This window comes from Capra hircus, chromosome 4, assembly GCF_001704415.2.
Source record: "Capra hircus breed San Clemente chromosome 4, ASM170441v1, whole genome shotgun sequence".
NCBI classification, from domain to species: domain Eukaryota; kingdom Metazoa; phylum Chordata; class Mammalia; order Artiodactyla; family Bovidae; genus Capra; species Capra hircus.
The window spans coordinates 14,927,137-14,943,039 of NC_030811.1; the positions used below are offsets into that span (position 1 = coordinate 14,927,137).

The 15,903-nt window shown below is 42.7% G+C and overlaps 1 protein-coding gene across 1 annotated transcript; it reads left to right on the plus strand.

The window, feature by feature from the left end:
* Positions 215-4,240, plus strand: LOC102179184 (cationic trypsin). Its single transcript, XM_018046850.1, has 5 exons — positions 215-409; positions 1,775-1,934; positions 2,373-2,626; positions 3,172-3,308; positions 3,838-4,240. Exons 1-5 carry the CDS (start codon positions 370-372, stop codon positions 3,985-3,987), a joined length of 741 nt encoding a protein of 246 aa, XP_017902339.1. The 5' UTR covers positions 215-369; the 3' UTR covers positions 3,988-4,240.

The following is a 15,903-nucleotide window of genomic DNA, read 5'->3' on the forward strand; positions in this document are numbered from 1 at the left end:
CCTCAGGATAAATGTTCACACTCGAGACAACCAAGGACCTAAATTTTTGTCTGGGAATCAGGCCACCTGTAGCCGTGCTTTGTGACCTCACTGTAACTTACTTTCTATTTTGAGGAACTGTGTCCCCATATGGGCTGATTTCTTTCATTCCCATAACCTTCTGGCAAAGTGGACATGGGCAGATGTTTAGATTGGTTGCTGACTTATCTTCAGTGTGGCATGGAATTCTAAATTTGGATTTGTGATTTTCCAGGGAAATCACATTTCTGGCACCCGTGGCCATGGGTGTCAATGACAAACCTGGACATATAAATAGCTGTGGATGGAAATCCTGCAACCTAGTCCCTAGTCCAGAACCGGTGAGCAACCATGAAGACCTTCGTCTTTCTGGCTCTCCTGGGAGCTGCTGGTAAGTGTTGATAGTAGGTTCTATGATATATTTAAGGCTGTGCTTTCTACTCTGGAAGACAGCAATGAATGTTGAATATAATCTCTGTACTCAAGAGGCTTAAGATGTTGAAATAACAGTGTAATAGTACATATGTCTGTAAATAACTAAATCTCATTTGTTAGAGATTATGGTTAGCAGGGGTGATCAATGCAGAAAACGTTAAGAGGAAGAATTTGCCTTGAACATCAAGGTACTATCTATGAAGCAAGAGTGAAAAAGAAGTGATAGTCAATGTTAAGGAAATGTTTTGTCCTTTCTAAGGATCTGCATTAAATAATTGGGACTAGTCTTGTGAGCATTACATCTCTTCTATACCAAAGAGCACCTTAAGCAGGATCTCAACAGGCAAAGACACTCTATTTCTCATGAATAAAAGCTTTGGTCTGGATTTTACCACATCTTTGCTAATGATATCCCTCTGATATAATATGACATGTCATGCAATCGTGAAAAGAAATAGAAAATTACTATTTCTATTTTTATACTACTAATTTGTACACAGTTCATACTTACTACATTATTTTCCCAAATTGCCTAGTTGTAAATTCATTTCACCTATCTATATACCAGGAAATGTCTTTCCTAAAATTACTTTAAAATACATAAATAATAGGGTACATGTAACAATCTCTGGTACTGGAGTCCTTAGAAAACATAACAACTCAGTGGTCACGACTTTACAGTGTTGAATAAACTTAAATCGTTAGATAGACAATTGGGATAAGGGGAAACATGCACCTTATAATGTTCTATAAAATCATTTGATGAACATCTAGGCAAGAACCAAGAAGACACTTGGGGAAGAAAAGAATAAAACTTTCCATTACCTTCAGGTCAGAACCTTCTCGGATGGCATTTAAAAGTTTCCTTTCCGTTACTTCATGTGGTATTCATCCTATATTGAACTCTACAAATAAACATAATGATGGTGACCCCAAAGTTTTATTGAACACATACGTAAATGTCTGCTCATCAGGGTTTTGTGTAAAAAGTATTCATTATTACCTCAAGTAGTGGGCTTCAAGACATTTACTATGTAAGGAATCTCTTACTTGTGTGTGTATGTATGTTACAAATGTAAAAATCATTATATTGATCAAATTTAAAGCATTAAAACCTAAAAGTTAGATACTTATAATAGTGTAAGAAGCATATGTGATAGAATAAGATTATGAAAACAATTACACAAACCAGAGTTTCCTGATTATGCATCGTAAGAGAACATGACTTCTCTTTTCCTGGTTCATCTGCAAAACCTTGCTGTTGAGTAGAAATTCCACAGTGGATCAGTTCTTCAGATAGTTTCCAACTTTCCTCTGTCAGTTGCTTTCCCTGTGGATGATGATGACAAGATCGTGGGCGGCTACACCTGTGGGGCAAATACTGTCCCCTACCAAGTGTCCCTGAACTCTGGCTACCACTTCTGCGGGGGCTCCCTCATCAACAGCCAGTGGGTGGTGTCTGCAGCTCACTGCTACAAGTCGTAAGTAACCGGTACTCACAGCCCTGTTCTCTGAGGTCAGGGCATCCTCAGCCATGCCACAGACAATCAGGGTGAACAGAGTCATGCTTGAGGGGGAGCATTCAGATTCCAAGACCTCATTATACGCCCCCACCAGACATTGTATGCATTGAGGCCTTCCAAATGAAGGCAGTAAAGACACAGGGAGGAAAATAGTGAGTGGATGAATATATCTAGAGTATTCTAACATAGCTCTTTCCCAGGTGGCTCAGTGGTAAAGAATCACCCTACCAATGCAGGGGACGCAGGAGATGAGTGTGTGTGTGTGTGTGTGTGTGTGTGTGCACATGCGTGCACTGCAAGGGCCCTCTGTCTGTGCTTATGCTCAAGACTGGGCTCCACGGGGAGGGGGAGGCCCTCACACTGGAGACTTAGAGAACTTGTCATCTTTTGATCCAGTGGAATCCAAGTGCGTCTGGGAGAAGACAACATTAACGTCGTTGAGGGCAATGAGCAATTCATCAGCGCATCCAAGAGCATCGTCCATCCCAGCTACAACTCAAACACCTTAAACAACGACATCATGCTGATTAAACTGAAATCAGCTGCCAGTCTCAACAGCCGAGTAGCCTCTGTCTCTCTGCCAACATCCTGCGCCTCTGCTGGCACCCAGTGTCTCATCTCTGGCTGGGGCAACACCAAGAGCAGTGGCAGTAAGTCTCATGGGGACGCGGTCACCAGGTTAGAGAATCCTGGAGGTGAAAACCATGCTCAGGGTCAGGTAGCCCTCTGTCACCCAAGGCAGCGTTCCCAGAGGAGACTGGCGTTCTGTGGAATCTTGGGATATATAACTGAAATGTGTAGGCTCTCTGCTTGACAACACAGAAAGAAAGGACTACACTAAAGTTGCCAGGCATGCAGCTAAAATATGAATGGTGATTTGCCGAGAAGCAAAGAATGAGGAGGTACATGGAACAGAGGCTGAGGTTGGAACTGCTCAAAGTATAGCCCTGCTTCAGAAATAAAGTCTTTAGGTTGAAGATATGCAGTCACTGATACTAGTATTAGGGAGGGAACAGTTTGCTGACTAAAACCATTTGGAAGACCCTCCAGATAATGGTTTTTCTTCCAAAATAGAAGCTACTAGCAATTGGAGGGAAGGAATGGGAATATGGGGAAGATGGGGAGAGGTATTGGGAAAGATATTTTCCAGAATGTATGGGTAATCCTCTTCTCTTTTCAACCTTGTCCCCAACAGCCAGCTACCCTGATGTCCTGCAGTGTCTGAAGGCCCCCATCCTATCAGACAGCTCTTGCAAAAGTGCCTACCCAGGCCAGATCACCAGCAACATGTTCTGTGCGGGCTACCTGGAGGGCGGAAAGGACTCCTGCCAGGTGAGCTGCTTCGCGCTCCTTGTCCTTCAGCTCAGCCTCACGTATCACGCATTCCCCAGTTCCTGAAACCCAGAACATTGAAAAGCGGTCTCTGGGACTGATCATGAGGGCTCAGGATAGGCTGGGGAAAAATAACAAGTTTTCTTTTTGCTGTGTTAATGGTTAAGGTTCAAGGGGAAAGATAAACAGATCATGTGCAAACAGTATATCCTGGTGCCCTTCTGAGAAGAGATATAGGAGCAGGGAACTTTGAAAGGAGCCTGGCTGGATGGGCAACATCGAACTTCCCATCCCTCATCTCTTCTTGGCCTCACAGACCTGCAGTTGAGGAAAAGGGGGAGAGAGAAGGAGGGAGGAGAAGAATAGGGGTACAGTGTGGAGAACAAGAGCTGATTTCCCAGGGAAAGATGGGCTTCTTGGAGGATCAGCACTTGGAAACGTGGTCCCTGGGGAAAGGAGGAACACCTTTGAGCCTTTCTCCCCTCTGCACAGAGCTGTGAGCTCTAACTGGCTCTTCCTTCCTGCCCAGGGTGACTCTGGCGGCCCTGTGGTCTGCAGTGGAAAGCTTCAGGGCATTGTCTCCTGGGGCTATGGCTGTGCTCAGAAAAACAAGCCTGGGGTCTACACCAAGGTCTGCAACTACGTGAGCTGGATTCAGCAGACCATCGCTTCCAACTAAACAGCTTCATCTCTTCATGACCCTCCCTGTTAACCAGCGTCACCTTCCTCCCATCCTGAAAACATTACTGAAATAAAATCATTTATAAAACCAAATATGTTCAAGTGAAATTAGTTGATTTTTACATACTTTCTCTTCAATCTGGCTGTTGAGAAGATGGTGGACATAGAGTTGAACTATTATATGAAGATGGAGTTTGAAAGGTGATTCAGTCATTCATCCAGTCTCATCAGAATAAGTTGATATTCATCTACTCTATGCCAAATTCTGTGTGGATGTTGAAGCTATTAAGATTGATAAGGGTATGAGTCTATGTCGCCATCACATTCTTACAGAGATAATGACACTAAGATGTAGAATGTTAAGACTGACTTCCCAGAGTTACTGGCCTAGTCATAGTAAAGTTGAGATGAAGTCCCTGCTGTGACTCTGGAGAGTGTTTTAAAAATCACAGATTAAAAAAAAAAAAAAAAAAAAAAAAACACCCCACAGATGTTGTATTTTCCAAGGTTTCACCTACCTATTTCTTTTATTCTCCAAGATATTCTTGTTTCTGTCTGGAATTTTATTGCTACAGCAGGCAAGATTTCTGCCAGAAATCTGTACCACTATCCCAAAGTATACTTCCCAAACCCCAGCCCAAACCATGTACTATTTTGAACAGCATGCAAAAAAGGTATAAATGCAGATACATTTGCCAAAAATAGATCTGTTACTCTTAGGACATAAAAGTCTTGGCCACAGGTGTGTTCTCTGTCCTTAAGCACTCCTTGAACTCTCCACTGTTGCCTGGGTCATCCAGAGAATATTTAGAGCATGTTGTTCCTGTGCAAATGTGGTATGGATCAAGGGAAAAATATAATGGGGTTTGAGCATGAAATCACTGGACCAGGTGGAAGAAGTTTGAAAGGGGGAAATGTTTGCCATCTCAGAGATAAGGTGAAAGATGTGTATTATGTAAGTTAGTTTGAGCTGCTATAACAAAGAAAGATAGACTAGGTGGCTTACACAACAAATATTAATTTTTCATAGTTCAGGAGGCTGGGAAGCTTTGATATTAGACAAAATTCTGTATTATAAGAAATAACCTTTTACAAATCTGAAGAGAGGGAATATGCACATTGAGAACAGAATCTGTGCGTTAATCTGGTAGAAGTATTTCATTGTGCAAGTGATGCAGAGTCTGTTCAACTGTCGAGTTCTGTTCAATATTTCTTTGTGTCATTACCACTACCCAATAAACCAAGAAAGCCGAAAGTAGTTCTTAACCATATGGGGTCTACTTCTGTACATTTCAACCCCCTTTAGGGACAGAACACGCTACAGATGACAGCAGACTCTAACCCTACCTCTCCCTCACTCATCCAATTCTGAGGATTATCGAGACCATGCTATGTAACCAGTGCAACCATGTAATTCAGTGATCAAACTGGGACATTTTTGAGAAGGAAAGATGGCACAGTTGACAGTTGCCCCAAGGCAGCATGCATAAACCAGAACTGTCCCAAGTAAAACAAGACCTGGGGTCAACTTACATGTACCAACAGGGCTCCAGGTCAATGTTACTGGACCTTGTCCCTCTCAGTTTCCTCTCCACTGTATCCCTGGTTTCAGTTTTTGATAAGCACCCAGAGATGTGTCTGCTTTGGACCTTCTTCATATAAAATTAAAGTAAAAAGTAACAAGATTTTGCCAGAGTTTGAAAATATCTGCCTATTGGCAAGAAACAGACGGCCTCCCATGTGGACTGGCCCGGAGTCTACCTAAGTCACATCCTTCCTGATGCTGTTAGCTTCTGGACAGAACCAAAATGCTCCTCCTCCTTTATCAAGACAAAGAGCCTGAGGATACATCTTTATACCAAAAACCTTGTTTTAGACCCCAGACCATTTCCAAGTTTAGGCACATCCCTCAGATCTATAGCATCTTGTTTGTCCTTCCTTTTCTCCCTCCCTTTTTCCTTTCTTCCTTCATCCCTTCATAAAGAAAAGTTCCTAAAATTATTTCACTCCAGGAATTATTTCTTCTCCAACAGAAAGATAGGGAAGTAAAGAAAATTTTGTCTTGGTCTTTCTCTTATCACGAAAAGTCGTCTTATTTCCTTTTCTCTCAATGAGGACTGCACACACAATCAATATGATACAATGTGAACATTCTAGTATGGACTTTTAGATAATGCCCCCCACAAAATGGCTGTTTTCAGGTGCAAATAACCTCAACTTATTGGACACGAGGAAATGGAGTATGAAGAGAATGCACTGTATTCAGAGTTAAGAAAACGAGGTTTAGCCTTGGCTCCAACTCTTAAGACCTCTATGGGATGATGCAAAGCTCAGTTTCTATTATGCAACTTCTGAAAATATAGAGCTTGCTTACTTCTCTCATTCTACATACTGACTGTCCAGTGTCATCACCTATCTTGGTTTGACTTGTTTGCTGTGGTTTCCTTCACTGTAAAACGGGGATTAAAAAAAAAAAACAACCTAGCTCACTACTTGAGTTTAGGGATATAATGAGCTTTAGACAGTAAAGGGCACATAGTAAGCGCTCAAGATATGTTAGAACTGTTGTTATCATAACCATCATGAAAGGCTATCTCTGCCCTTTGTGGGGACCTGCCTCTCTGGAGAGTTTGAAGAACCAGGCTGGAGAAGTCCATATCTGTGGATGGTGAGTGTTCTTCAGTGTCTATATATAGATAGCAATCATTGCCATGCGCTTTGTGCAGAAATGAGATATCCCATCAGTTCAGTCGCTCAGTCGTGTCCGACTCTTTGTAACCCCATGAACCGCAGCTTGCCAGGCCTCCCTGTCCATCACCAACTCCCAGAGTCCACCCAAACCCATGTCCACTGAGTCAGTGATGCCATCCAACCATCTCATCCTGTCGTCCCCTTCTCCTCCTGCCGTCTATCTTTCCCAGCATCAGGGTCTTTTCAAATGAGTCAGCTCTTTGCATCAGGTGGCCAAAGTATTGGAGTTTCAGCTCCAACATCAGTCCTACCAATGAACACCCAGGACTGATCTCCTTTAGGATGGACTGGTTGGATCTCATTGCAGTCCAAGGGACTCTCAAAAGACTTCTCCAACACCACAGCTCAAAAGCATCAATTCTTCGGCACTCAGCTTTCTTTACAGTCCAACTCTCACATCCATATATGACCACTGGAAAAACCATAGCCTTGACTAGATGGAACTTTGTTGATAAAGTAATGTCTCTGCTTTTGAATATGCTGCCTAGGTTGGCCATAATTTTCCTTCCAAGGAGTAAGCATCTTTTAATTTCATGGCTGCAATCACCATCTGCAGTGATTTTGGAGCCCAGAAAAATAAAGTCAGCCACTATTTCCACTGTTTCCCTGTGTATTTGCCATGAAGTGATGGGACTGGATGCCATGATCTTAGTTATCTGAATGTTGAGCTTTAAGCCAACTGTTATCCCATAGTAAAAGACAAAAATGGAGAAAGGGCTGGGTCCAGGCTTTATAACTCTCTGAAAACATGAAGGGTCCCATGCTCTCCAATAGCATGTGCCATCCAGTCCGCTGAGACCTGATTAACAACATCATGATCTGCTGGGACTTTCCTAAGGGTTAAAACACACCTGGCAGGTGGATTTGTCCTCATCCCTGCTTGGAGCCCTGCATCGGTAAGGAGATGAACATCCTTCTGACATTCTCTTCCTCTCACTTGAGGGTGACTTGAGTGGCCCTGTAACCTGCAGTGGGACACTTTGGGGTATTGTTTCCTGGGGTGCAGACTATGCTTGCCAAAACAAACCTGATGACTATGTAAAGAGAATCAATTCTAGAGCATGAACCCCACTCTCATCTTGTTTTACCTCTGGAGACCTCGGATCTCTCACATGAAGTGAAAGAAAGTGAAAGTGTTAGTTGCTCAGTCGTGTCCAGCTTTTTGCAACCCCATGGACTGTAGCCCACAAGGCTCCACTATCCATGGAATTTTCCAGACAAGAATACTGGAGTGGGTTGCCATTTCCTTCTCCAGGGAATCTTCCTGACCCAGGGATCAAACCCATGTCTCTAGCATCTCATGCATTGGTAGGCGGGTTCTTTACCACTGAACCACCTGGGAAGCCCCAAGAATACTGGAATAGGCAGCCATTTCCTTATTCAGGGATCTTCCTGACCCAGGGATCAACCCCCAGTCTCCCACACTGCAGGTGGATTCTTTACTGTCTGAGCCACCAAGGAAGCCTGATCTCTCACATACAGGTGTCAGTAAAATACCTTTGCTCCCATGGTGCCATCCCTCCAAATTGGACAGTTTCAGGGGAAAGGTGTATAGAAGAGCTTCACAAAATAAGGTCCCCAAACCACCTAGAATTCCAAGGAGCTTTTTAATACTATAGATTCCTGGTCCCTACCAAGAATCAAAACTTCTATGTGTTTGTAACCACCACCTGGATATGATGCTTACAAACTCCAGTGTTGGGGATGCCTGGCCCAGGGACTCATTTCTTCCTCTAGGAACCCTTCTTCAGCTCAGCTTGCTGTCACTCTGCAATCAACAAAGCCTATTCAGGGCAACACAATCACAAACTCAGATTTTCTTTCAGGCTGTACCACTGGTAACTGCAGAGATAATACTGTTTCAAACACCAAAATACACTAATTTATATTCAAGTGATAAAGACTAAGATAAAACAAAGCTTATCAAAGAACATTAACTTTCCTTTAATGAAAGTATTGCTAGATTTATTCTCCATTCATCACACAGAGGGAGCCTCTTGCTGCACCTGGATGGTTTCCATTTGTTGTTAAGAAGGTCTCTGCTCCATTAAGTCATGGTATGCAATTCCATATGGGTTTCCCTGATGGTTCAGCTGGTAAAGAACCTGCCTAACCAATGCAGGGGAATCAAGAGACGTGAGTTCACTTCCTGGGTTGGGAAGATCCCCTGGAGAAGGAAATGGCAACCCACTCCAGTGTCCTTGCCTGGAAAATTCCGTGGACACAGGAGACTGGTGGGCCACAGTCCATGGAGTCACAAAGATTTGGACATGACTGAGCGTGCGTGTGCACACACGCGCACGCACACACACGCACACACACACTCTTTCATAATATCCACTTCCTGGTCCCAATCCTGTTATCTGGATCCTCATGGCACAATTTTCACCACGAAACAATACTGACTCATTTAACCAAAGTGAAAATCAAAGATTTCAAAGGCAAATATAGGACAGATCACTTAGAAAGTAAACTTAAAATCTGTTATCAAAGGCAGCTCAACAATTTAAGAAAACTTGTCCTCTTTACAGAGAGGAAAACCAAATCCAAATTTTGTGCTAGTTTACTTTTAAAATCTACTTACTCAATGAAATTTTTTCTAAATTGAGCCAATCAGGAAGCAGTGAAGCAGTAAGTTGGGCTTGGTGTTGACAGTCTGGCTTCAGACTGGTGCCAGCAAGACTGAACCCTTTCTCCAAGAAGCTGGGATACCAAGTGGGTATTGACACAAATATATTAGGGACAGGAGAGACCCATGTACTGGCGGTGGTGTATCAATGGAGGACTTTGTCACAAGATAATGGTGACAAGTAAGATTCTTGGGCAAAGAGGAGACAAGAGCCCAGAAAGATGACTTGAAGCTCTGACACTGGGCTTGGCCTCCTTATATCCTGTTTGTCCAGGACTGCACTTATATCAAAATGTGAGTCTAAGCTGATTTTGATAGTAGCACTTAAGTGATTTAGATCATTGGAGAGCTACTTGGACAAGTCAGAGAGATTTTTGCATTGAATATTATCTCTTTGGTGCCTTGATCTGGTCATTTGTTGTGTTGATTCTTCTCAGCTCTGTGCTGTGTGCTATGCTATGCTAAGTTGCTTCAGTCGTGTCTGACTCTGGGAAACCTTATGGACTGTAGCCCTCCAGGCTCCTCTGTCCATGGGATTCTCCAGGCAAGAATACTGGAGTGGGTTGCCATTTCCTTCTCCAAGGGATCTTCCTGACCCAGGGATCGAACTATCGTCTCTTAAGTCTCCTGTGTTGGCAGACAGGTTCTTTACCACTAGCGCCAGCTGGGCTGAGCATTTTCTCAGCTCTGGGTCATTAGCAAATAGCTACTTGGCTTTCTGTCATTTCAAGTCAGAGGCCTCAGGGACTTCCTGTCAACATTTCATATGGGCTCTGAGATAACACTTTGGAGAAAAGTTGTTAATTACTTTTCTAGATTCATATGGGAATCTACCTTGGAGTGCAGCTGCTAGAGCATGTATCAGCTGCATACCTGCATAAATACCATGGAAACTGCAAAAATACCATGGAAACATTGTCAAATACTTTGCTGAATAAGACACACAAGCAATTTTTCTCTAAAGTCTTTAATATAGTGAGCTCATGCCAAAGAAAATGAGGTCAGCTTGACATGACTTGTCCTATGTGAACCTGTCTTCTCTGCTACGTTTGCTAAATACTCTAATGACTGTAACTCCAAGGATGAAGTAGGAAAGTGATAGTGACTAAAAGTTCTGAAAGTTACAGCACTTGTGAAAAGTTGCTGATCAGTGTATGTCCCAGGACCTATGTCTTCCTCCTAGAGTGGAATTCAAGATGCCTACTGGTTTTTTGGATATCCATTACTTTAATTTAGGAAATGTATCACATAAAACCAAGGTGGATGCATTGAAACGGGTTGGGATGATGGAGCTCCGAGACAAATCACGAAAATGTTTTCGTGGTGGGGATATAAATATAGCTGAAAGAAAATCGTCTTTTTCAAAAAATTGCTGTGGGGTATATACCATAATGGGCTTCCCTGGTGGCTCAGCAGTAAAGAGTCCACCTGCAATATAGAGGACATAGGGGATACGGGTTCGATGCCTGGGTTGGGAAGATCCCTGGAGGAGGAAATGGCAACCCACTCCAGTATTCTTGCCTGGAACATCCCATGGACAGAGGAACCTGACAAGCGAACAGTCCATGGGATCGCAAAGGGTCAGACACAACTGAGCATGCATGCACACACACGTGTGCTATAATTCTCCCTCTTTCCTGTCATCTTCCATTTACGATGCTCTATCTTGATGTTCACCATCACATTTACCTCCAACTTTCTCCGCTTCTCTTCCTTATCTCAATTCCTTCCAATCCAGCAGAACATTTTCTTTTAAGAAATGCCTCACCAGTCCATCGTATTCAGAAGAGGAACGTTTTCAAATTATTTCATGGTGGCATTTGCACATGCTTTTCTGCAATTGTGGCCTCAGGTTATATTCCTGGAAACCTCTATGATAAAAATTAATTGTTCTTCCATTAAGTCCGCTTTACCAACTTAACCTTGAGGAGTGGAGGTAGGATGTGGCTGCAAGTGGGATGAGAGAGCAATGTGAAGTGAATTCTGACAGAAACATAATCGAATTCAGTTGGCACTTCAACAAAATTCTGATATGTAGATCAATGATTGTTAATTTCTCCCATTTCCCCTTTTTTCCTCTGGATATTCATGTTATCCATGAGAATATTAATGTCCAGACCACCTCCCCCACAAAGAAACATGGCTGCGTTCACTCATTCACCTATTATTTAAGGCCACTCATAGTCAAGAGCAGAGTGGTTATGATATAGAACTATAACTATCTATATCTATATATTGCTTACAAAGCCTAAAACAATTACAATTTTGGCCCTTTACAGGAAAAGGGAAAGGTTTCTGAACTTGCACATAAAATATGGAGAAAAACACAGGCAGCTATAAAAATAGAAATGTCCCCAAACTAATGGCACCTGTGAATGAGATTCTCAAGGAAATTGCAACCTGGTTCCAGAATTCATGTAAGTAAAAAAGAACATGCTATTCACTAACCTTGAGTTGCTCTGATTGCTTCCTTCAGTTTTTTTTTTAGTAAGTTTCTTAGTATATCATTTTTTTCAAGGGAGACATTCTTATTTAAAATTTCCCTATCCATTGGAGTGTTAAAGAGCCAGAACAACTCAGCCTCAGTGACTGGTGATGTATTAGCCAGGAAAAGTGACTAGGGAAGCCAAAGAAGAGGAAATGCAGATTCATTGAAGGAAAGGGCATAAGATTACCTTTAGAGGCCACTGACTCTTGTTATTGCCAATATAAATATCAATATGTTTGCTTGAGCCCAATCAGCACCCAATTTAGTCACAGGTTTAAATAATCCTCCGAGGCCACAAAGCCATGTGCATGGAAAATAGAGGTGACAAATGCAGATTAATGAACACAGATGCATACTTCTGGGCCACTCTGTGTTTGAAGTTAGGAAAAGAAGTGTAAGTACCAAACCGTATAAAATGCAGATAAAAATATTTATTCAGTCTGGGACCCAACTCAGTTCCCTAGGTTCAAACTTCACAGAAACAGCTCGATATCTCAGAAGAATAAAATATTTTGAAGGTCCAAGCTCTTGCACAACCATGCAAAGATGTTTTCTTCAGATTCGTTAACCTGCTTCACAGAAATGACAAGAACACATACATAGACAGAGACACCTCGTACTAACCCTCGTCCCTGGCCTCTTCAACAGGGGCCATTCTCCTCATGACTTTCACTTAGAATGCAAAGCTCTTTCACTTAATACCAGGTTTACTCTGCTCCCTACCCCTTCCACCTACCTCCCCACCCCCACCATCCGCTATCCTTGGTTTTCCCCACCTTCATGCTGTCCAAACATCTGACTGGTCCCATGCTGTTGTGTTCATCATTAGAATTCTTCAGCATGATTTTAGGTAATTCATGGATGACCATTTTTACTTAAATAGCTTTTTAAAATGGCATGTGTCATTTAGATGTGCATTAGATTAAAATTCACAAAGACACACCATATCAACATCTTTGTTTAAGAAGAGACTCAAGAAAAGAAGTGTAATTTGAAAATAAGAAGGTGGAGGTGGCTGTTTGAGGTTTAGATGGAGCATGAGGAAGCCTGTTTCCAGGCCAGGGGAGCCAGCTTGGGATGGCCCAAACCTGCTGCCTCTTGAAGCAGGTGGGTCAGCCTCGCTCTGTCAGTGACAGTGGCCACGTGATGGCTGCTGCAGTTCTACACATCAGGGCATTCCATGTCCACACTCAAGGTGGAAAGAGTGAAGGAGCTGTACCAGAGAGTACTCTGCACGTCTGTCCCACTATAAGGAAAAAAGATCCTTTCCAAAAGTTCCCAGCAGACTTCCTCTTCCATCCAGTGACTGGAACACTGTCAAGTGGATACCTGAAGCTGTAGCAGAGACTAGGAATAGATCAAGCCCTGAGCCTTTGGAGTGGGAGCACTGACTCCAAGACCCCAGACTGCCAGAGAACTAACCCAAGGAAGTATTAAACAGTGAGAACTCACACAAAGAAAACCACCTGAATACAAGACATGGCATCACCCAACCACGAGTAGCATCTTGTCCAGGACACTTCATTTAAACAACAAACAAAATGAAAATACAAACCCAATCATCAGCATACAGGATTACCACCTCACTCAGCCTTGCCCATCCGAGGAAAAACAAGCAAGCAAACAAACAAACAAAAACTCAGCACAAATCTCACCCTATATGAAGCTTACACAAACCCCTGTACCATCATTAGTGAAGTGAAAGTGAAGTCTTACCATCATTAGTGAAGTGAAAGTGAAGTCTCTCAGTCGTGTCCAACTCTTTGCCACGCCATGGACTGTAAGCTACCACACTCCTCCATCCATGGGATTTTCCAGGCAAGAGTACTTGAGTGGGTTGCCATTTCCTTCATTAGGAGGGCAGAAACCAAAAGGAAGAAAGAATGAAAAGGAGATCTCAAGCGCAATAATGAAAAAAATGATGAGAAGGCAGAGAAATACTATACAAATGAAGAAACAAACTAGAAACACAGGAGTCCAAATAAATGAAAAGGAAATAGGCAAACTCCCTGAAAAAGAATTCAGAATAGTGATAGGAAAGATGGTCAAGAACCTTGAAAGCAAAGTGGAGAAAATGCAATCAATTAACAAAAACCTAGAAGAACTAAAGAATAAACATACAAAGACAAACAACACAATTACTGAAATTAAAAATACTCTAGAAGGAATCAATAGCAGAATATCTGAAGCAGAAGAATGAATCAGTGAGCTGGAAGATAAAATGGTGGAAATAACTTCTAAACAATAAAGTAAAAAGAATGAAAAGAACTGAGGATAGTCTCAGAGATCTCTGGGACAATATCATACACACCAACATTCTAATTATAGGGGTCCCAGGCTTCCTTGGTGGCTCAGAGGTTAAAGTGTCTGCCTGTAATGCAAGAGACCTGAGTTCGATCCCTGGGTCGGGAAGATCCCCTGGAGAAGAAAATGGCAACCCACTCCAGTATTCTTGCCTGGAGAATCTCATGGATAGAGGCACCTGGTGGGCTACAGTCCACGGGATCACAAAGAGTCTGACATGACTGAGCGACTTCACTTTCACTTTCAGAAGAAGAAAAAAAGAAAGGGTATGAGAAAATTTTTGAAAAGGTTATAGTTGAAAATTTCTCCAACATGAAAAAAAAATAGTCAGTCAAGTCCAAGACGCACAAAGAGTCCTATACAGGATAAACCCAAGGAGAAACATGCCAAGACACATACTAATCAAACTAACAATGACTAAACACAAAGAAACAATATTAAAAGCAGCAACGGAAAAGCAACAGGTTTACAAGGGAAACCCCATATGCTTAACAGCTGATCTTTCAGCAGAAACTCTGCAGGAGAGAAGGGAATGGCAGGATATATTTAAAGTACTGAAAGGGGAAGACTTACAATTAAGATTGCTGTAGCCAGCAAGTATCTCATTCAAAATTGATGGAGAAATAAAAAGCTTTTCAGACAAGCAAAGGTTAAGAGAATTCATTTACAACAAATGTTAAAGGGACGTATATAGTCAAGAAATACAAGAGAAGAAAAAGGATCTACAAAATCAACCCCAAGCAATCAAGAAAATGACAATAGGAACATATACATCAACAATTACTTCAAATGTTCCTACTTAGTGGTTGCTCAGTTGTGTCTGACTCTTTGCAACCCCATGGACATACTTCCATGGAATTCTCTAGTCCAGAATACTGGAGTGGGTACTCTTTCCCTTCTCCAGGGGATCTTCCCAACCCAGGGATCGAACCCAGGTTTTCCACATTGCAGGGAAGTTCTTTACTGGCTGAGCCACAAGGGAAGCCCAACCTTTACCTTTTGTGCACCAGGACCCAGGAGAAAGGAGCAGTGACCCAACAAGAGACTGACCCAGACTTGCCCAGGAGTGTCCAGGAGTCTCCAGCAGAGGCATGGGTTGGTGGTGGCCTGCTGCAGGGTTGGGGGCAGTGAGTGTAACAGTGCATGCATGGGATCTTCTGAAGGAGGTCGCCATTATCTTCATTACCTCCACCATAGTTTGGCCCCAGGTAAACAGCAGGGAGGGAACATAGCTCCACCCATAAACAGAAAATTGGACTAAAGATTTACTGAGCATGGCCCTGCCCATCAGAACAAGACCCAGTTTCTCCCTTAGTCAGTCTCTCCCATCAAGAAGCTTCCATAAACCTCTTATCCCTCTCCACCACAGGGCAGACAGACTGAAAACCACAATCACAGAAAACTAACCAATCTGATCACATGTACCACAGCCTTCTCTAACTCAATGAAACTATGGACCTTGCCATGTAGGGCCACCCAAGACAGACGAGTCATGGTGGAGAGTTCTGACAAAATGTGGTCCACTGGAGAAGGAAGTGGCAAACCACTTCAGTATTCCTGCCTTAAGAACCTTGTGAACAGTATGAAAAGGCAAAAAAGATAGGACGCTGAAAGATGAACTCCCCAGGTCGGTAGGTGCCCAACATGCTACTGGAGATCAGTGGAGAAATAACTCTAGAAAGAATGGAGAGACAGAGCCAAAGTGAAAACAACACCAGTTGTGGATGGGACTGTTGATAGAA

Excerpts from the sequence above, each read along its gene's own strand:
- LOC102179184 (XM_018046850.1), top strand. The coding sequence starts at position 370 with ATGAAGACCTTCGTCTTTCTGGCTCTCCTGGGAGCTGCTG. Across the intron at positions 410-1,774 it reads GGCTCTCCTGGGAGCTGCTG|TTGCTTTCCCTGTGGATGAT; the intron begins GTAAGTGTTGAT and ends TTCCTCTGTCAG. Across the intron at positions 3,309-3,837 it reads GCGGAAAGGACTCCTGCCAG|GGTGACTCTGGCGGCCCTGT; the intron begins GTGAGCTGCTTC and ends CTTCCTGCCCAG.